Consider the following 21,645-nt stretch of genomic DNA (forward strand, 5'->3'; position numbering starts at 1 on the left):
TTACCTTCCCTTCTGGTTGTGAAGGACCACGGACTGTCCAGGGCTTTTCCAGCACCCGCCGCAGGGCAGCGAGCGTCCTTGGGCCATGGCACCGCCTCTGGAACCAGGGCCCACAGAGAGTGGGCAGGGAGGTGTGGCTGGCCCAGCAGAGCGGCGGATGTTCACAGAGCGCACAGGTCACGCCTCGTGCCTCCAGGGCCCACGTCCACGCACGCCCGGCTCCTCCCCGTGACCCTCCAGGGGTCAGTGCAAACCACGTCCACGCACGCCCAGGGGGGTTGATGCAAACCTTCCGGTTGTGAAGGACCACGTGACCCTCTGGGGGTTCACGGAGAGGAGCCCGGCGTGCGTGGACGTGGTTTGCACGTCCTCTCCGTGACCTTCTCTGGATGCTCTCTCTGGTCCCAGCAGCAGCTCCAGTGCAGGGGGAGGGTGGGGGACATGAGTCCTTGCGCATTCCCGTACCCGCATTCACTGTCCGCCTCTGGCTTCGGGATGAAATGGGAAAGGTGAAGCACGAACAGTTGCTGTGTTTATCAGAAGTAGCTGGAGAAGGCGCTGTCCTCCGGGGAAGGGCTTTGCTCCGGGGACACCTCTCCTCATTTGCAAGGTACAGCCTCCAGGGCCCCCCAGGAGGAGGGACGCCCGGCCAAGGCATCTCGGGGTGGCCGTCCAGCTCTGATCACGTCCCCATCGTACTTCCTGGCTCTGGACTTCGCCCATCATCCAACCAGGGACCAACGGGCCCCAGGTTCTGCCGCTCTCCGTGCTCCTAGCCAGCCAACTGCGGGGGCTCCTTCCCAGCCCCTTCCTGCTGCAGCCGGAACGCTCTCCAAAGCCGGAAACCAGAGCACAGAGCTTCCTACCCCAGGCCCCTTGCTGCTGGCCTCAGGGGCTCCATGACTGCGGGGTTCTGCCTTCCTGCCCCGTGCCACGCCCTGGCACCACCATACTGGGGGCTGGGACCCGCTTTCTGTTTCTCAAACAAGTCAGACTTGGGCGTACCTCAGGGCCTTTGCACTGGCCCCCTCTCCTCTGGTGCTCTTCCACCGGCAGGGGCCCAGCTGTCCCCTGGCATTCAGACCTCCTGGTGCAGGTGCCTCTGAGTTCGTTTTGCTCGCAGCCCTTCAGGTCTTAGTGGTCCTGCCCGCCTGAGCGCCCCTCCCTGACCATCCGTTAATCTGTTACAGGGTGGCTCTCACACCCCTTTTCCTCCCTTCAGCACAGAAGACCCCAGGCTCTCGATTCTGTTTAACAGCGTTCTTGGGGGTCCGCTCCGTCAGAACGCCTGCTCCTAGAGGTTATCCCAGGCCCAGCCCCGCCCACGGCCCACTCCGGGGCTCGGGGTCACGGGTGTGGGCTGGGGAGCCCAGACGGGATGCTGTTGCAGGGTGCAGAAGAGGGTGAATGAGGGGTCGCCCTGCAGCCCAGAGGGCATCTCGGGCTCAACACGGTGCACCTTGTCTGCATAGAAATACAAGCTGGTTTTAGGCAGTAGCCCCGGTGTGAATCAACACGCACACCACCCAGAGACACTGGTCCCCGCAGAAGCTGCGTGAGCGGGAACGTTCCGTCACTACTCCCCTGATTAAGTTATGATAACACCCCTAACACGAAGAAGTCAAGATTGCTGAGGAAGCAAAGCCAACCTCCAAAGCCTACGGACTGCACAATTCACTTACGTTACACTCTCGAGATGACAAAAGTGCAGCCACAGGGACAGAGGGGTGGCCACCAGCTGTGGGTGGTGGCGGCACAGGGGTCATGGGAGGGGGCCGTCTTGACTGTGGAGACTCACACACACGCGCACACTTGTGAAGACATGCACGGGCACACGTGCACACAGGCATGCACACACGTGCCCACACGTGCACGGGCTCACCCCCCCACGTGCACACACACGTGCAGACACACACACACACACACACACACACACACACTGGTGCAGGTGGCAGGTCTGTGGCCTCATCACCGCGGGTGCTCAGGCTGAGCAGGGCTCACCAGTGGCAACACGACTGAAGGGAGCACTATTATTTCTTGTGACTGCGTGTGAGTCCACAGTGGTCTGGAAACTGGCAAGCTGAAAACACACTTTGTGGCCATGTCTGCATGCCCTGCAGTGGCAGCCCATGGCGTGACCTGCCCTTGGACGTGCATGTGTCACGGAGCTGCGTCTGCCAAGGGCACACTCTGTTCCTCCCTGGGGCTCAGGCTTGGAATGGGGTCCACCAAATAAGGTATCTGAGGGAATGATGTCCCCAGCAGAAGGAGCTGGGCAGCGAGGTGCGGTGGGCGCCCGGCCGTGGGGCCCGGTGACACTCTGCTCTGTGGTCTTGCTGAGCCGGCGGCTGGGGCGCAGGGCTCTGTCCGCACTCAGGTCGCCGGATGCTGTCCCGGCCAGCGTCCAGCTCAGACCATGTAGACCTTCTGGGGGCTGCATGGCTTCACTGCTGGGAGCCGCGGCAGAAAACCCTGTGACGGGAACGCTCCATGGCAGGGACTTTGCAGGGCACACCCACGAGCTTTGCCCACCAGGGAGCTTCTGATGACTGAGTTTGTCCTGCACTAATGAGATTTCAGCTGGGGCCGGCAACCCTGCAGCCAAGGTGAGATGGTCTCCACCGGCCGAGCCGAGAGGGGGAAAGAGCAAGTGCGCCAGGCAGCTGGATGAGGGGCGCACGGACGGTGACTCCTGCCCACGGAGGTCAGTGGTGCAGGAGGCTGGCGGGCCCTGGGGCCCGGGTCTGAGGGAGGCCCGGCTTGGCGAGGCGCCATGTCCCCGGCTCAGGGCCCAGGGCCGAACGCTTCTGTGGGTGCAGGGTTTCCCCAGGTCGATCGCCCGAGCCCCGGCCTGGGGGGCAGAGGGCGGGGGGCAAGGTCCCCTCAGGAGAGTTGGCTGGGGGGGACCCACGAAGTACCCCACCCAGGCGCTCTGTCACCCCCTCCCTGGCCCCTGAGGCAGGACCCACACGGAGGAGGGGTCACAGAGACCTTGATCTGGTTCAGGCTTCCGCTCCCACAGTGGCTTTGGCCATCGTTTTGCCCTGAATGGCCTCAGTTTCCCCATCTGTAAATGGGGGAGAAGGTGAAAGTGTGGAGACATACTCCATGGCCCACACTGTTCTGCCACTTTCCATGGAGAGCCTGGCTTGCTGGGGGATATAGAGGGATGATAAAAGGGGCACCTGCCAAGTTCGCCAAGGGGCGAAGTGTGGAAGGCCCCAGGCCCAGCGGCAGCCTCCTCAAGTGCCCTGCCCCACCTGAGGCACCCAGGACCCAGCAGCGCAGGCAGGGAGGTGGTGGTCTCCCCGCCCACCACCCCTCGGGCCCTCGGCGACCCCCCAGCGCCCAGGGCCCTGCCCGTGAGTTGGATGTGCTGCAGGAAACCACCCGCGAGCACACGTTTTCTCCTGCTGAGTGCTGCTCAGAGGGGACGGTCTTGTGCAAACACACAAAGAAAGCTGGGAGGTGTGTAGGAGTGGGGGCCTGCTGGTGTCCCTGGGGCTCCCTTGTTGGAGGAAAGAACTGGGGCTGAGATTCAGAGAGGGCAGCCCCACGCCTCCCGAGCCAGCGGGGATCCCGTCGGGCTGGAAGCAGAGCTCCATTCCGAGGCCTGAGCCCCGTCCTGCCCAGCGCACCACAAAGGGCACCTGGTCCCAGCAGCCAGTGCCCCGGCCGCCAGGCACGTGGGACAGAAGGGGGGGGCACCCGGGAGCTGGCCATGCAGCCCGAACTGAGTCAGCAGGTGCTTTCCACGTGCTCACCACATGCCAGTGGTCAGGGGGCCTCCAACCCGAGCCCTTCTGGTCCTTCCGCTCGAGGCTCTGCTCGAGGCCGGGACGGTAAGCTTTGCCCTCCCCTGGACCTCACCACCCCCCCCCCCCCCGTTGTCCTCGGAAGACCTGCGTGCGGGTGGCACCCCCCACCAGACGCCGCACAAACAGCCAGGGCCCGTAATCACTCCCGCCTGACAGGAGCCCACAGCCCGCAGGAAGCAAAGGAAAATGAATAACCATTATTCAACAAAAGAATGGTTTTCATTCACCTTCTGCTGGAAGGAAGGTTGTCTGCGGAAACGCAGGCCTCTGGAGGCCCATCGGGGCTTCGGGGCGGGAGGACCGATCATCGCGAGGGTCACGTCTGCCGGCATCCCTCACTCTCATGTCTGAGCGGCACCAACGCACAACGGCACACGAGTCTGCGAACGGCAGTCCGCGCCACGCACCGGCCGCTGCCCCGTGGAGCAGCCCCCCGGGGGCCCTCCCGTGGTGCCGAGCTGCCCTGTCAGGGGCTGCTCCCACGTGGGCTCGAACCTCACCATCTCAGGACCCACTGAGGCGCCAGGCTTTCCACCTGAAGAGTCCGCCCGGTGCCCCGCCTGCCCCCCCAGCCCCCCATGAAGTGCTGCAGCGGCCGCGTCCCCCTGGGGTCCCACCCTCCCTGACGGCCCCCAACCCAGTCTCACCCGGACCCCGGCCTGCAGGCTGTCCGCCCCCCTTCTCTGCTCAGTGCCTCCAGGGGGTCCCGCCCCCACCCGCCTCGGGGGCCCAGGAGACACCCTCCGCCCCTCCCCGCAACTGTCCTCCCGGTGCCGGGCTGGGCTGCGGTTACAGCAGCTTGGCCAGGCCGGCCGCCCCTGCCTGCAGCCCCCGCCCCCGCCCCCCGCCCCCGTGCTGCCCGCTAACACGGACGGGGCAGGCGGGCTGCTCCTTCCCGAGAACGGACCCAGGACGACCGGGCTCCCGGTGCCTGACCCACAGCTCTCCAAGTGCCCGGCTCTTCCCAGCAAAGCCGAGCAGCGGGTGGACGGGAGATGGCGCTCTCCCCGTCTCTGCCACCACGGCCTGAGGGAGACGGCACACCAAGTAGAACGAAACAATTGTTTTCCTCGAAACAGAAAATGAAGGTCACAGTCTGGACTGTTCGTAGTTTTCAAGTGGAAAAAAATTCAAGGGTGTGAAAAAGTTTCTAGGATTCCAGTTTTCTAGAAAATGTATTTTATTAATAGTATTTGAAGGTACAAATGGGCAAAGAATAAATACTTCATTGTTTCCCCTGCACAGCCGTAAGTGACGCCACAGGACCCTAGCGCGTGTTTGGGGTGGGTTTTCAAAGCTCAGGAAGAAGACACAGAAGCAGCCCCCGGGCTTTGGGCCGCGGCCTCGGCGGCTCACCCTGGGGTGTCTGTGGGAAGTTGGGGCTCCCGGTTAGAGGGGATGGGTGACGGCCATGCCCGAGGCCCAGAAGGGGTTTCCGGGCAGTGACACGAGCCCCGAGATTGGCAGCGCACTCCAAACCCTTCAGAGGCTGGGGTGACCGTGCTCCTCGCCCCCTCGGCCCCCAGCCCACTGCGAGGCAGGCGCAACCAGGCTGTCCGCCCCCTTCTCTGCTCAGTCCCTCCAAGGGGTCCCGCCCCCACCTGCCTCGGGGCCCAGAAGCGCCACGGCGCTCACCGGCGGCCAGCCCACAGCACCTCAGCTGGCCACACGGGCTCCTCTCCGTGCGAACCCGGCAAACCCTGAAAACCTGCTGGGGAACCTTCTGGCATCTGAGCCGGGGAGGAGAGAGAGCACTTCACTGGCCCCCACAAGCCTCAGCCCCAGGTCTGCAAGGCGGCGGCAGTCTGCCTTCCTGCCAACTTGTTGGGGGCCTCACGCAGGTCAAAGGGCAGAAGGAGCAGTACCAACAGGCTGAAACCGCAGCAGGTCCACGGGCATGGCCCTCGCTGCCGGGCACCCTCCAGACCCAGCCAGTGAAACGAGCCCCGCACCTCATGTCACACCGACCTTGCCAGCAGTGGAGGCCCAGGCTGACCCCACGTGACACATAGCCAGAGTCCCAGGCAGCCGACGGTGGGGGAAACACTGAGAACGGACACATGCCGTGGCTCACGTGGCCGTGGGCTGTGACTGTGACCCTAAAGAGTGAGGGTGGGGCGGCCCTGCCCACCAGCAGGGCAGGCGCGACCCCGAGGCCACACGTGTGCCCAGAGGAAGACCACGAGCCCGTGTGTGTAGAGTGTCCAGGGCGCGGGGCCCACAAGGGGCCAGCCAGCTCAGTAGGCGACCCTCCAGTGTGTGGGCTGCTCACACGCCACCTCCCGGTCCCCGCAGAAGCGGTTGTACGTCGTCCGGGGGTCGAGCCCAAGGATCTCTCTCTCCTCGTGGATCCGGAAAGAAAACGTAGAGACCGAGGTACCGATGAAGAACCTAACAAGCAAACCAGACGTCACAAGAGCCGCTGGAAGGAGCCCAGCACCCGACCCCTGCCTGACCTCTCGCCCCGCACCCCTGCAGCCAGGTGGGGGGAGGGGAGGTAGTGGCCGCAGGTCCTGCACGGCAGTGACTCGAGAACACTGCCGGATTCCAGCTGTTTAGGGCTCGGGGGGGCGGTTGCTGAGAGCCAGGCTGAGGTCCCAGGGCAGAGAGATCACCCCCACCCCACATGCTCAGAGGAGAGGGCCGCCACCCTACAGCCTGCACGCACGGGCCCAGTGGTTCTGGGGATCCTGCAGAGGTGGGGAAACCGGCAACTCTCCTCTTAGCTTCCACCCCACTTGAAGCGTGCTGGCCTCCTCCCAGCCCTGGTCCCCCTGCTCTCCTCTGGGGTGGGTGTGCCTCCCGAGACAATGACGCACACAGAGCTCGCGCTGACCAGCTTTCAGGAGACCCTGGGCATGTTCTGCGGGGACACGCGAGATGGAGGCTGTCGCCAGGCCCAGGGGAGCGAGACCCTGGGTGGGGTCCCTCCCCCGACACGGGGAGGGAAAGGGGAGCCCGGACCAAGTCTGACGGCGGTACCGGGGAGTGTATGCCTACAGGCGAGGAGCGGACTGTTGAAACGGCGCTCCGTGTGAGCCTAGCCGACGCGGACCAACCGCCACGGAGGCAGACAGAAAACGGCAGAGCCGACGGCGGGCAGTGGTGCGGGGTGTGCACGGCCGGCCGGCAGAGGCACCTGGCGTGCGCGCAGATCCACTGGTCGATGATGGCCACGCCGCCGTCCCTGTAGAGCTCCAGCTCCTCCCACGTGGGCTCGAACCTCACCATCTCAGGCAACAGCTTCCTCAGCTCCGCATGCTCTGCAAAGCGAAGGAGAGCCGGTGACCGGGGGCTGCGTACGTGCAGCCAGCACCGTCCACGGGACACGCACGCTCAGCCACGCGCCGGCTCTGCGGGCTCAACGGCTAAGGTCAGGGGCACGGACACAGGATCCGGTGCTGCCTCCCGGCCACACCGCGGGCTCGCAGGTGCACCTGGGCCCGCCCAGGACGTGACAGGGGTCAGGGGACGGGTCGGCAGATGGAGGCAGAGCCGGAGCCGCGTACCCGTCCTGACGGCGTCCGTGGCCACGAACACCGTGTCCAGCTGGTGGGTCTTCATGAGGCTGCGGATCTTCCTCACGGCCCCATCCAGACTGGGCACGTCCTCTCTGTGGCCCCAGATGAAATCCTTTCTCCTCAGGTGAACCGCAAGGTACGGGCCCCCCAGCGAGGAGCCCAGCGTGACCTGGCAAAGGAGGACCGGGAGCCACTGGCACTCGGGACACCGGGGGACATGGGCCCACACGGCAGTGCCCCACCCACAGGCCTGTCTCGGGGACTCTTTGGGACTCTGGGGCCGGATGTCTTTCTAAGACCGTGAACTTGCTAATCACACAGACCCTTTATCTGAGTGAATTCAAGTTAATATAACCCTGGAAAAAACATGCACGTTACATTAAAAAAAACCACCCATTAACTGCATTTTCCCAGAAAACACTCTCCAAATGCCCTAAAAGCCCGGGGCTGGGATGTCGCAGCTCTGCTGGAAGGTGCCCAGCAGACAAGCGCCCGGGGGATCGCTGTGCCGCCCCATTGTACCAGAAACCCCGAGAAACAATGCCCGCGGGGAAAGCAGCGTATTCTTAGTTGAAAATTAAGTTATATGAAAACCAAACCCTTTAGAAGAAGCTCTCTGCAGCTCCCGTGCCACAGGGCAGACAGCGCCAACAAGAGAGTCCAGGTCTGCCGCCCTTTTACTCTCAGACTGGCGGCTGCCGCTGGAACCCGCCACGGTCTCCCGGCTCGCCGAGGAGGAAACGGACCCGAGCTGTCGCCCTGAGCTTGCGGGGGGACAGGGGGACTCTCCTGATGGGCGTCCGCGGCTGCCCCGGGACGGGCTTGGCGACTGCATCTGAGGGGGGTGCATGCGCGTCCCTGAGAACAAGTGGGGGGCGCTACCTTCATCTTGGTCCAGTCCTCCTCGAAGGGGATCCTGTCGGCCTCGTCCGTGGAGTTCAGGTACTTGCTTCTGAACTCGTCTCCCACGGCCCGCAGGTGCTTGGCGAACACCATGCTCCGCCGGGTCTGCGGGGTGCAGAAAGCCGCGTTGCTGAGCACCCCGCCCCGCCCCCCAAGCAGGTGGCCCGGAGCCCCGCTCGCCTCCCCAGAGCAGCCCGACACTCCGACGGGGACGCCGAGGTCGCGACCCGGCACTCTCGGAGGTCAGATGAGGGTGGGCTCCTGAGAGTCTGGTAGTGATGGGTCCTCGATCCGCACGAGGCCAGACGGTGCGCAGCGATCTATGAGCACCGTCCCCACACGTGGAGCTTGCGATGCTGGGGCGGCCCCTTGCTGGAGGAACCCGGCTCTGCCTAAGAGCCCGTAGCTAGCAGGAGGGAGTCACCGTCCTCCCAGCTGGCGGGGGGGGCATGGTGCTGGCGAGAGGCGGAGAACCACGTGGGCGGTGATGACAAGGCCCCTCTGTGCTTCGGGAATGACCCACTCAGGAGACACCCAGGTCAGGTGTCCAGGGAGCAGCGGTCTCTCCCGGGTCCTCCCGACAGGTGCCTCAGCTCTGCCCACGGGAGCTCCACAGCCCTCGGACAGGGCAGACCCCCCAAAGCAGTGACGGCTGCAGAGGGGGCGTGAGGCCCATTCCTCAGGCTCCTGCTTGACCCACAGCGCCAGATGTGCGCTCGCCCCTGGGACGCAGACAAGCTGGCTAACGTACCGCTAACCAGCAGCATGGGGCTGGAGCTCACAAGATACAAACTGCATGTTTTTGAAAGTAAAAAACTCTTTTTCTTTCAATAATCAGCTCCCATAAATAACAAACCTATCGCCTGACACGCAAACATGCCAACCACGTGGGGCCCGCGCTGCTGCCCTGGGGCTGCCCCGAAGTGCAGAGCTGTGGTTCCCGCCACCCCCCCAGCTCCCCCCACCCCGCTGCACTCCCCCCACGCTGGCGGTCAGCAAGCGCCGCCTAACAGACGTTCACAGATGCGCCCCGAGCAGCGCCGCAGGGACCTCGGGGGAGGGGCACTCACGTTCCAGTACTCCTTCCCCCCATAGTGGTCGTGCAGGAGGTTCTCGGCTCTGTCCAACATCACCGACCTGTTTCCAAACAAGACAGAAAGCATTTAATCGTGAAGTGCTTCTATCGGCCTGCTCCAGGGCACATTGCAAATGAAGCTGAGAGCCGCCCGGGCGCACGTGGGCCCGGTGCCGGGGCCCCTCGGGGAGGCGGCTGCCAGTCTCCGCACACACTCCCGAGGGGGGGCTGACAGTTCCTAAGGGACTCTCAGCATCGGTGGGGCGGTCTCTCCTGTCCCAGCCACTGAGCTGGAGTCACCAAGTCCCCCACGACTACTGATGCAATTAGGAAAATAGACAAAATGAAGCAAACGAGTAAGATGGCCCCAGCAGCATACGGAGAAAGCCCCAGATGGAGCTCCCAGAGCACAGACATGGTCCAGTTCTGGAAGATCTGTGACTTTGTGGACTCACAGCTCAAGGGCAAAACCACACCAGAAGGGACACCTCGATCCCATTTGCAAACAATCAGCTGAACGAACTTAGCATGTCTGCGTTTCTCAAGGCTCAAGCTCGCACCTCCTTCAGAGAGCACAGAACTCCTTCCCTGCAAAGTGAGGGCCAAGACAAGCCCCCTCCCGGGGCGATCAAGTAGCCCGAAGCATCAGAGCATGCAGAGAGGACAGCCCAGCAGGGGCCATGTCCATTCAGGCCAGGAGGGTACAGGGGCACCAGTCTGGGGGAGGCGCACGGCCTCCTACTCTGTCCCCGTCCCCATGTCCTGAGTGGGACGCGGCGCCAGGGAGGGGAGGGCTCAGGCAGGAGGTCACAGCTGCCCCTCTGGCCACTCCGAGGTCCAGCTTCGAGGAGGCTGAGCACGAGGGCTACCTGCAGAGGTGAGCGCAGGTGGGACCCGGGACGGGCTGGGGGTTGTGGTGGGCCACCTCCATACCCTCCCGGGCCTGCCCTCACCCTGCTTCAGCCCCACCTGGGCCATCACCCCAGCAGGTGACCTAAGAAGATCAGGCTGGCGCTCCCTTCCAGTCTGGCCTGTGCCCTCACTGCCCTCCTGCCCCCAGGACCGCACACACCTGCAGCGCCATCACCTCGGACGGGGCCCCGGGGCTATCCAGGTGTGAACCAGACTCCTCCGCCCACCAGCAGCGGGATGAGAGAGCAGGGCCGACGAGTTCCTGCCGGGCGGTGGCTGAGCAGCTCCGCGTGAAGCTGCACTCGCTGCCCAGACCCCCAAGCATCGGGACAGCCGCCCTAAACCCGGGCTCTCCCCAGACACGTGGCCTCCTGCTCTCTCCCAGTCCCGCCTCACTGTGGCGCAGGTGTGGGGTGGGGACGAGGTCTACCTCTCCTGTGCCCCCCACATAGGCCCCAGCAAGGAGGGTTCTGATGCCAGGCCAGCGCGCACGCGCACACACGCTCCTTCACTGGCCGGTCACCGAGCGGACCTGCTGGGCACTCACCTCGCCGACGTGTTTCTCAGCAGTACAGGTGCCATGATGGAAGCTGATCCTTGAACGGACAAACAGGAGACGTTTAAAGCTCTCGTTTCTTCATAACCCCAAAACCATCCTCTGGAAAACAAGAGCCCCAGCGCCTCCGTTAAGCCTGTTTCACACACGCAACAAGTAAACCCAGACGCACAGGCGTATGGCTTCGTTTGACAAGGCAGCTACTTCTCTCAGGGAAAACCTACTGCTCGTGATGCCGGGTAGTGGGTTCTCGTGAGAACTCGGAAAGAAACCACGATCTCATCTGATCTGGTGGTTTCCGAGAGCAGCGGAGCTGCTCTGGGGACTCCGGGCAGTAGTGAGGGCAGAGCCGGGCAGTGCGGAGGACAGGAGAGAAACGAGGCTCCGCGCTAGAGCTCGGACAGTAAAACGGCCCCGAAAACAGCCGTGGCCCTCCAACGAGCTCCCCGAACCCACTTATTCTGGTGCTTTGTCCACGGGGGCTGCTGAGGGGACAGCCCCTCCACGGGGAGGTCTTCCGACGGCAACTAGTCTGGGCGACCAGACCGCCACGTGCAAACGCACCGTAGCCGTGTCCGTGTGGCCCGCGCTCCCGCTGCCCCCGCCCAGGGCTCCCACCGCGGCCGCACCTGTAGTACTCGTGCTTGTCTGGGGAGTACAGCAGCGGGTCGAGGCACGGCCGCTCGTCGACCTTCTCCTCCCAGGCCCCCTCTTTCCACCCCTCCGCGTAACTCTGCAGGACATAAACCTGGTCGATGAAGGGCCCGCCCGATTCTGGAAGAGGCCAAGAACGACCGTGTGACAAGAATCAGAAGCTGATGCACAGGCACAGAGAAATCATTACTTCGTTTAATGCCACCCTCCTCCCTGCGGGACTGCAGAGAGCTCACGGGAGCAGACACAGGACAGAACAAGTGGCATCAGGGCACGAGGCCCTGAACGGCAGAGAGAGACTGCCTGGGGGGGCTGGAGCTCGTCCGGGCCCTGCCGCTCCCAGGGGCTCCTCACTCCCCTCTTCCAGCAGCTGCCCTGCCCTGGGCCCCCCAGTCCTCACGACAGTCACAGGCCCCACACACGCTGTCTTCCCCGCTGCCCCACAAGCACATGCCCCCTTCCCTGCATGGACCAGCCTCGCAGGGACTGCTCCCTTCAGGGCTCACCCCTGACCCCTGTGAGGCCATCCAAACCGCACCTCCCCGGACACTTGCCTGGCCACAGCCTCCCACCCCCAACAGCCCAGAGCCCTTCTCACTCTCATTTTCTCCGTGCCACCCCTCCCCTTCTGGGTACTTCTGTCACTTGGTTTCTGCCTCCCTGCTCCCCACAGGAGCTCCAGGAGACCAGAAGTCTGTGTCCATCCTACCCACTGCACCCCCCCGACCTAGAACCTGCCGGCCACATCCACAGTGCTTAACGAAGACGCGTTCCAAGAGAGTCCAGTCACAAGAGAGCCGCATCAAGTGCAAGTCTGGTGTCTTTTCCACATTTCCCGCCCCCCGCCCCGCTCAGGGGCTGCACTGCTGGTGGGGCCTGGTCCCAGAGCTCCAGAGGCCTTCTCACAGGGACGGTGAGATGCCTGGCGCCCTGCTGCACACGTCCTGGAAGCCCATCCCAGGACAGGCACCCTTCCCTCTCCCCCTCTGCAGGGGGAGACAGCTGAGCAAAGTCGAGGATGGCTGGGCAGGTGGAGGCAAAGCGGGTCTGCCTGCCCCGCCTGCCCCGCAGCATGTCACCCAGGATGCCCCATCTTCCTGCCCCCACTGGCCCTGCTGGTGGCTACAGGCTCGAGGCTTCAAGAGCAGGAGAGGAGCAGCCCCCCACCCAGCACACCCAGTGCCCCCACTGAGCACCCCTCACATGGCTGAGGCTCAGTCCCGTCCTGTGTCTGTCTGTCAGGAAAGCTGCACGGAGGTGAGGGGCAGTTTCTCTGGGAGGCTCCAGGACCCGTGGTTCAGGCCAAGGCTGAGGCTGATTCCCAGACTAAATCAGACTAAGCACCCAGCGACACCTCTTGTCCTGGGTCACAGAAGGATGCATTCCAAGACTGTTTTTTACAGGTCTCAGAGTTTGCTTCTTCCCATGAACGAAGACACCAGGAGATACCTATATCGTGCCCTCCCCGCAGCGTTTACAGGCCTGCCCCGCCACAGAAACGTCCCAAAGTGACAGGGACTAAGGCGCAGCGAGAGCAGAACATGAAAAACGAAGACGTGGCAGCTGCAGTCCTGAGCTCTGCGGATCCTCACGCGGCCGGAGCTAGCATCGCGTCGGCGCCTCCCTCTTCCAGGCTGATGGGGCGGCAAAAGTGTGTCACTGCCTTTTAAGCTTATGTCTTCTAAAGAAAGCAATGCTAAACTCTGAACACCCTTGTTCTAAGAAAATCTTCAACTTCTCTCTTTAAAAAAATTAAATAGAGCAGGACTGAGTGGAACGGGGTGCACTATGACGAGTCTTGGCCAGCACTGAGTGAGGCATCGTGAGGTCGGCACCAAGCGGGCAGGGTGCCCTCCCTCGGAGACAGGAGGCCTTCTCTGCACAAGAGCACATCCTGCCGGGAGCAGGCCCGGCCTCTGCACCAGCAGCCTTCCCACCACAGCTGCGAGCACCTCCGCTGGCTCACCAGCTGCCCCAGATTTCAGAGGCAAGGGGGCCCACGGCTCACACAACTCAGTTCACTGGGAGCTGGAAGTGGGAAACAGAAGCGGGGCCCCCACACCGATCAAGTGCCACCACGACGGGGCTGACACAGACAGCCGCGACCACTGCCTCACCTGCAATGAACTGCTCGTACTCAACGACCGGGATGTTTCTGTTGAGACTCGGAAGGTCAAAAAAGTCGGCCCAGGGGATCCGGACCTGGTGAATGTCAGGGCTCTGCCAGTGATAGAGGCGGCCCCACGGCGGCAGCACCAGCACCCACTCCTCCGTCTTAAGCAGCGTCTTCAGGAGGGAGGCGACGCGGATGTAGACATCCCTGCGGAGGTTGAAGCCCTCTGGGGGGTTGACGTCATACAGGAGATACCTGGCGGGGGGGGGGGGGGGGGGGCAGGAGAGCGGTTCTTCAGCGCGGAGGCGCCGCCGATGCTTATGGTGCAGACCCTGGGCTTTCCAGGGGTTGGTGGTTCTCTGTAAAAACTCACTTAAAATACCAATAAGAAGCCATTACGTGGTACTGCTCTGAACATTTTTAAATGAAAAATAAGCAAGCTTTTCTAAACAAAAACAGAAGAATGGCAATGTTTGTAGCTTCTGGAACTCCTCTTTTCACGCCCGCTTCCGCATCCAACGCGCTGTGCTACCACAGCTCGGACGGCCCCCACCCCCGAGCGCCGGCACGCGCAGGAGGGGGCCCGCGGCCAGCCCGCCCCGTCGGCGCTCGGCGCGGGGTCGCTCTGTGCCAGACCGTCGGGACGGCCGCACGGCAGACGCCCGATTCCCGCCCGGGGCTCGTCTAGCGGACGTGCCCCAGCCGCACGCGGCCCGAAGGACCCCGTGCGGGCACACCAGGCTGGGCCTTCCCAGGACCCTCTCCGAGCGTCGCCTAACAGGGCCCCGGGCCTGCCCCTCCAGGCGGACCCCACAGCCAGCCCCTCCGGGGGCGCCGGCCGCAGCCGCCCAGGCCGAGCCCGGCTCGCGGCGCAGGCCGGAGCGCCGGCGGGAGCGCGGGGACGTCCCCGGGCCAGACTGCCGCACTCCCGCGCCCGACCCCGGGTGCGCCCCGCGGGAGCCCCGCCCAAGGCGCGGACGCCCCTTTACCGTCTGCGGGACGCCGCCCCCGACAGGATGTCGGCCGCCGACTGGCCGGGCCAGAACTCCTCGCCCCAGGCCGAGGCCGGCGGCCAGCACGCCGCTGGGAGCAGCACCAGGAAGAAGACGCCGAGCGCCGCCATGGCCCCGGGCGGCCACGCACTTCCGGCGACCGCGCTCCGCCCCGGAAGCGCCCGCCCGCCCCCCGGGGCGCGTCTCCTGAAGCCACGGCAACGCCACCCATGCGTCTTGCGTCATTGCGAGGCCGGGCGTCCACCCGGCCGAAGGCGCTGGCAGGCGCGTCCGGAGCGCGGACGTTCCCTCTCTTGTGAGCCGCGCGGGGTGGAGGCCGGGCAGGTGCCGGGCCTGGGGGCGGGGCTGGCCTGGGGGCGGAGCCAGAGGGCCGGGGGCGGGGCTGGCCTGGGGGCGGGGCCTGTGGGCTGCGCGGGGTGGGGCGGGGCCGGGGGCGGGGCTGGCCTGGGGGCGGGGCCCGTGGGCTGCGCGGGCCGGGCCGGGGGCGGGGCTGGTCTGGGGGCGGGACTGGTCTGGGGGCGGAGCCAGAGGGCGGGGCCGGGGCCGGACTTGGGGGCGGGGCCTGTGGGCTGCGAGGGGTGGGGCGGGGCCGGGGGCGGGGCTGGCCTGGGGGCGGGGCCCGTGGACTGGGCGGGGCCCGTGGACTGCGCGGGGCGGGCCGGGGGCGGGGCTGGCCTGGGGGCGGGGCCCGTGGACTGCGCGGGGCGGGGCGGGGGCGGGGCTGGCCTGGGGGCGGGGCTGGCCTGGGGGCTGGGGGCTGGGGCCGCGCCGGGTGGACCCGCCAGGCCCGGTGACCGGCAGAGCAGTTTCCGAGAAGACAAGGTGTCTCCTACGGGGGGGCGGGGTGTCACTGTGGAAGACCGCAGTGCGAGGGCGTCCCCTGTGCCCGAGGGGCACAGGACATTGGAGGGGATGGGGTGGAAGCTGAATTTGAGGAGCTGGGATTTGGGGTCCGGGGGTGAGCAGGTCCTGTGCCCAACCCCTGTGCAGCCCAGGTCTGCACCTCCCTCCCCGTGTCAGGCTCTGCGGCGGAGGCGACAGGGGTCCCCTCAGGAAGCTCAGTCCAGTGGGAGGGGCCTTGCTTCCCTGCCCCTCGCTGCCACCCCTTCCTTCCCCAGCACCGCCCCCCCCCCCCCCCCCCCCGCCCCAGGAGCTCCTCGCTCGTGGCACTCTGTTAGAGGTGCTTGACTCCTGGGGGCTCCTGCCCTAGGGGGACCGTTTGGGTGAGTGGAGTCACCAGTTCCTGGCTTGAAGTGCACCCTCGCCTGCCCAGGGGGAGGGCGGGCCGCAGCCTGTGCCCAGCAGCGAAGGGACCCCGAGGCGGGCAGTGAGGGAAGACGGAGTGCTGGAGACGTCCACGCCACGGCTCCTGTTCTGGGACCGCCGGTCTGCACGCTTCTCCTCGCATGCAGTTAGGGTCTTTATTGTTCAAGCCACTTGGAGCTGGAGGTGTCTAGACCCGGTGTGTTTGCCGGCTCTCCCTCGGCATGCAGAGCGCACGCCGTCACCTCCAGGTCCTGCTCTGCTCCAGGAGGGGCCCGCAGCACGGACCCTGTGTCCTCTGGACCTACCCTTCAGCCCTTGGGCCTGGGCTCGGATTCTTGCTCTTTCATGTCTCCTAGTAAAGCCATCCCGAAACATATTCCTAAGAGTGTGTGTCATGAGTTTTCAGTCCCAGAAACAGAAAGCGTGAAGTGGGGCCATCTGCCACCCCCAGATTCAACACTGGCACCTCCTACCACGCCTACCGCACCCCCTCCTACCACGCCTACCGCACCCCCTCCTACCACGCCTACCGCATCACCTCCTGCCACGCCTACCGCACCCCCTCCTACCACGCCTACCGCATCACCTCCTGCCACGCCTACCGCATCACCTCCTGCCACGCCTACCGCACCCCCTCCTACCACGCCTACCGCATCACCTCCTGCCACGCCTACCGCATCACCTCCTACCACGCCTACCGCATCACCTCCTGCCACGCCTACCGCACCCCCTCCTACCACACGCCTACCGCATCACCTCCTACCACACGCCTACCGCATCACCTCCTGCCACACGCCTACCGCACCCCCTCCTACCACGCCTACCGCACCCCCTCCTACCACGCCTACCGCATCACCTCCTACCACGCCTACCGCATCACCTCCTACCACACGCCTACCGCACCCCCTCCTACCACGCCTACCGCATCACCTCCTACCACACGCCTACCGCATCACCTCCTACCACACGCCTACCGCATCACCTCCTACCACACGCCTACCGCACCCCCTCCTACCACGCCTACCGCACCCCTCCTGTTCTTGTGTTGTCTGTACTATATTGGAGTAAATGACTTTGACAATGACATCAACTTGTTGTATTTGAAATATTTCCATATGTATCTCTGAGAAATAGCACATTTTCTCACACAGCCACAATATCATTAATTCACCTAAAAATGGACTAATTATGCTATAACATCATCAAGTACACTGTCCACATGCATGGGGCCCCGGTTGTTTCAGAATGCCCTTTATTATAACAGATTTGCTCGAATCAGGATCAGGGTTCTCCAGGGAAACTGAACAATAGAACATCTACTGGTATCTATGAGGAAGTGGATTACAGGGTTTGGCTCAGTGGGATGTGGAGGCCTGAGGCCCCAGGACCCCTGTCTGCAAGCTGGAGGCCCAGGAAAGCGGGTGGTGGTAGTCAGGCCAAGTCCAAAGGCCCGAGAACCAGAGCTCCGTTGTCTGAGCGCAGGACAAGACGGATGTCCCAGCTCAGGAAGGGGGAGAGGATTCACTCTTCTTCCTCCGTTTTGTTCTATCTGGGCCCTCAGTGTGTTGGGTGAGGCCCAACCACCTTGGGGAGGGTGATCTTCTTTATTCTGTCTACCAGTTCGAATGCTAACGTCTTCTAGAAGCTTCCTCACAGACACAGCCAGAAATGGATGTTTTACTAGCTCTGCGGGCACCCTTAGCCCCAGCAAGCTGACACATAAAATCAACCGCCACAGGCTCCTGGTCTTAATTGGTCACCGGGACACCCGGCAGGCCCACCCCCCTCCCCCCTCCCTCCTTTCCTCTCTCCTCCCCTCCCTGTCTCCCCTCCCTTTTCCTCCCCTCCTTCCTCCCCTCCCCTCTCCCCTCCTGCCTTTGCTGATTAACCCCTGCATCCAGGAATGGCCCAGGAGAGGTTTGAGTCTTTCATTCAGAGAAAAAAGAAATCTTTGCAAAAAATAAATAAATAAATAAATAACCAGATTCCTTCTTCCCTCGCACAACGGGAATCATACTTAAGGTTTCCTGCCTCAGTGTGAGGTCAGAACCACTCACACCGTCCCCCCCCCCCCCAACAGAGTCCACTGGAGGGGCTTTGCCACAAGAGGGCAAGAGAGGCCTTTCACAGCAGGGATGGAAGCCGGGGGCAGAGGGAAGGGGCTGGGGAAGGGCAAACCTGGAGCACACATGGCCAGGCCGTATCTCTCCTGCCCCAAGAGCCGGGAGCTACTCCCACCCAAGGCCCCTCCAGCTCCCCCGCCAAGGATGAGCCCCAGGAGCCACCCCTGAGGGGGGAGAAGGAGAAGGAAGCCCTTTGGCCTGGGGTCCAGCAGGTGTGGTGTGCAAGTCCCGGGGTCTCATCTCTCCCACAGGTCTCAGACGCGGAGGCCAGGAGTCTCTGAAGAGGAACCTAGAGATTCTTCTGGAAGCTGGGATTCCAGGGGGAGGCCCTGCCCGAGCCAGGGAAGGAGTGGGGGGAAGGGGCAGCTTTAGGGCCACCTGGACCCACCTTGGATCAGCAGAAACAACCTGGGGCGGGCAGGCAGGGGGACACCAGCTGAGACCCCTCCGAACCCTTCACCTGGAGATGTTGGTGGCACACGGGCTGGGGAGACAGTTGGTGGAAGTGGGTGTGGGTGTGGACGGGGCGAGAAGCACGCTGAGGAGTGGTTCTCCTGGGGGGCACAGACACCCCAGTTCACGCAGTTCTCACACTCTGGGCGCCCTGCTTTTCAGCGTGCGGAGTGAATTACCAGGATCCGTGTGCAAGAAGCTTCTGGACTAGCGCAGAGCTCCGCCGCCTTGCTCGTCACATGCCCTGGCCACAACGTCCTGCTTTTGTCCCCAGAAATGCACAGGGGAGCTGACTGCTAAGTGGGTCACCTCGAGTGAGAAGCAGGGGACTTCCGCTTAGGCCATGAGCCACATGGACTTTTTAACAGGAGCATCTGGGGGCTGTCTGCCCTCAAGGGACGGCCCAAGTGCTCTTGGGACCCAGGCCACCAAGTGACCAAGACACGAAGGCATGCTGATTCCTGCGGTCAGCACGCGGGTCCAGCTTCCCCATGTGGCCTGCCCACAGTGGGACCCACCATCTCGGGTGGTGGCTGACCAGGACCTACAGAAGGGCCAGGCTGGGGAGTCCCAGGGGTCCACAGTGACAGCGCTATGTGGTCCCTATGACCATGCGGGCCACCTTCCCTGCGGCAGCACCACGGCCTTTCCCCTAGGGGTGCACAGGGTCCCTGACTCTGGTCCTGCTGCCCAGGACACATCCCTACAGCCTCATGTGGGGGAAACCACCGATCTCCTCACAACTAGGTCGTGTGGGGTGTGGAAGCCCTAGGGTGGGGGCGCGCGTGGGGATGCTGGACCCTGGGGCCTGAAAGCTCCCCAGTGTGGGGGGTCCCAGGCTGACCTGTGCGTGGGGTGTAAGGGCCTTGCTCCTCTCCGAGGATTGAGGGGAAGCTAGACTTACAGTAAAATGTTAGCTCCCACGAGGCCAGTGGGGTCCACAGTTCAGGAAAACAAAACTTGGCCTGCCCCAGGGCAGGTGACTCAGAATGTCCTTTAAAAGTGCTCTGGGTCCCTAATTTGTGGCTCCTTGTCTGTGCCTTCAGGGGTGGGTTTTCTGCTGGGGGTGAGCCTGGCAAGCATCTGCCCTCCTCTGCGAGCCGGGTCCCCGGAGGCTGTGGGAAGATGCGTGAGTGTGAGCCGGGGCGGGAGGCAGGGGGCAGGGCCACGGGTGGGGGGCCAGGACTGTGGGAATGGCCCACAGCCTTTCTGGAATCAAAACACTGGCAAATGTCAAAAAGTGCGTAATTTGTTTTACTGAAACAGGCTGCTTATTTATGTTTGGAAGGCCTGTTTCAAGGACTCATCTTGGCCCTTCTCAGATGATAGCGTCAACGGAAACACACACAGATGGTGGGGGTCTGGAGGCTCCTCCTCGGAATGCAGTGCAGAGCAGGAATTCGTGCCGGCTGCAGGGGGACCCCACCCATGGAGCTCCGGGGTGACAAGTCTGCGTGACCCCTGCCTTCTTGGTCTGGAGCTCTGGATCTGGCCATGGCTGTGAATTCTTCCAGCGAGTTCCAGACCTGCAGAGAGTGGACGTGGGGGCTGCGATTGGATCCAGCGCAGGAGAACCTGGGACGGGGTGGGGTGTCCTTTATCCCGGGCTCCGTCAGCACCCCCAGCCCCCAGGGGGCCATGGACTCGGGCTCGTCCCCGCTGCTGTGCCCGCTCCTGCCCTCGCTGGACCCCTCAGCCCAGGGGGTGTGGCTGATGCTGTCCCCTCTGCGCCCCAGTGACCACGCCATACCCTCTAGTGTGTCCCCTCCTGTGAGCTTTCCTCCTCAGTCAGGGGGTGTCTCCGCTCCCCGGCCTCCTCTCTGCCCCTTTTGGAAGGTCCAGGCTCCTGTTGCTCAGCCAAGTGGTAAGAAACACACCACCAAGGTGGGAGCGACCCACGCATCGCCTGGCTCCGTGGAAGGCAGAGCCAGCGAGTGCACGGAGGCTGGTGGGCTGTGACGTCGTCCTTGCCGGAGGCACAGCTGAAGGACGCAGCATCATCCCTGAGCAAGGGCTCCTGTCTCCACTGCCATGAGATGCTCCCGTCGTCATCTGTTAAGTTCCCGCAAGTGTATGGTTCTGTCTCTGGCCTTTGGGTCCTGACCCGCAGACCTCCTTTTGCCCATTTCTGCCCAGGCCACAGTTCATTCATTGGGATGGCTTTACCGCAAGGCCCTTCTGCATCCTTTTAAATGCGCCTGTCAGCTGGTCCTGCACATTTTCTCTTTCATATGACGTTCAGAGCAGTGGTAACAGACCTGTCCTGTTGGGAGTCTTACAGGGATTGCACTGAGTGCACAGGCACAATCGGGAACATTGCCATTGACGTGACACGGAGCCCTGCTCAGGAGTGGGTCTCTCAACTTACTTAGAACTTTGGGGAAGTTTTCTAGTTTCCTTTTATGTCAGATCTGTTCATCCTTGGTTTATTCCTGCGTTTTGTTGCTGTCACAAATGGCACACTTTTCCTCATAAATGTTATGATTATATATTGTTTTAATGAATATTATTATTTTTATAGATTGACCTTAAAATTGGCCACTTGTAATTCTAGTGGTTTGCCATTGATTTTCCAGTTTGGATTTTCCTAGTCAAATAGTCCTATCAGTATGCAATTAATTGTAGTTTATCTCTGTGTTTAGTATTTGCAAATCATATATTTCCTTATATTATTACATTTGTTAGGAGTCAGATAAAAAATCAGGCATCTTCCTTTTGTTTCTTTTCTTTTTTAAGATTTTATTTATTTACTTATTCATTTGTTTCAGAGATAAGAAGAGAGAGAGAGCAAGAGCACGAGTGAGGGGAGGCAGAGGAAGAAGGGCAAGCAGACCGCGCTCTGAGCACGGAGCCGGACGTGAGGCTCGCTCCCATGACCCTGAGATCAGGGCCTGAGCCGAAATCGAGAGTCAGGCGCTCAATGGACCAAGCCGCCCAGGCGCCCCTTTCTCTTGTTTCTGACTTTAATGTGAATGGTTCCAGTGCAGGGTCTGCCAGCTTTGGCTCGGGGGTCAGATCCAGCCCACATGGCCTCTTTTCCTTAATAAAGTTCTGCCGGCACGCAGCCACTCCTGTCATTTACGTAGAGTGTAATGGCTGCGTTCAGGCCACGACACTGGTGGTGAAATCCTCGAAGATTTGCTATGTGATCTTTCATGCAAGTTTGCTGACCCCAACTCTAGTATTAGTTCAACGAGTGTTAGGGTTGGGGACTTTTCCCACTATTCTTTGCTCCCTA

At 62.8% G+C, this 21,645-nt stretch overlaps 1 protein-coding gene across 1 annotated transcript; it reads right to left on the minus strand.

Annotated features, from left to right (window-relative positions):
- Positions 1 to 4,981: 4,981 nt before the first annotated feature.
- POFUT2 (protein O-fucosyltransferase 2) lies at positions 4,982 to 14,695 on the minus strand. The gene is made up of 9 exons (XM_027586893.2): positions 14,542 to 14,695; positions 13,557 to 13,807; positions 11,415 to 11,559; positions 10,777 to 10,887; positions 9,313 to 9,379; positions 8,222 to 8,347; positions 7,328 to 7,508; positions 6,958 to 7,081; positions 4,982 to 6,209 (listed from the first exon to the last, which is right to left on the minus strand). The coding sequence occupies exons 1-9, from the start codon at positions 14,673 to 14,675 to the stop codon at positions 6,056 to 6,058; spliced, it is 1,293 nt and encodes a 430-aa protein (XP_027442694.2). The 5' UTR covers positions 14,676 to 14,695; the 3' UTR covers positions 4,982 to 6,055.
- Positions 14,696 to 21,645: the final 6,950 nt, after the last annotated feature.

Source organism: Zalophus californianus, chromosome 1 (genome assembly GCF_009762305.2).
Source record: "Zalophus californianus isolate mZalCal1 chromosome 1, mZalCal1.pri.v2, whole genome shotgun sequence".
Lineage (NCBI taxonomy): Eukaryota > Metazoa > Chordata > Mammalia > Carnivora > Otariidae > Zalophus > Zalophus californianus.

What these genes read in the sequence shown, in the direction of transcription:
- POFUT2 (XM_027586893.2), bottom strand. Translation starts at nt 14,675, where the DNA reads ATGGCGGCGCTCGGCGTCTTCTTCCTGGTGCTGCTCCCAGCGGCGTGC. An exon ending in GTACGAGCAGTTCATTGCAG is followed by an intron (nt 11,560 to 13,556) that starts GTGAGGCAGTGG and finishes GGCCTCTTCCAG; the next exon opens with AATCGGGCGGGCCCTTCATC. An exon ending in CTGAGAAACACGTCGGCGAG is followed by an intron (nt 9,380 to 10,776) that starts GTGAGTGCCCAG and finishes GTTTGGAAACAG; the next exon opens with GTCGGTGATGTTGGACAGAG.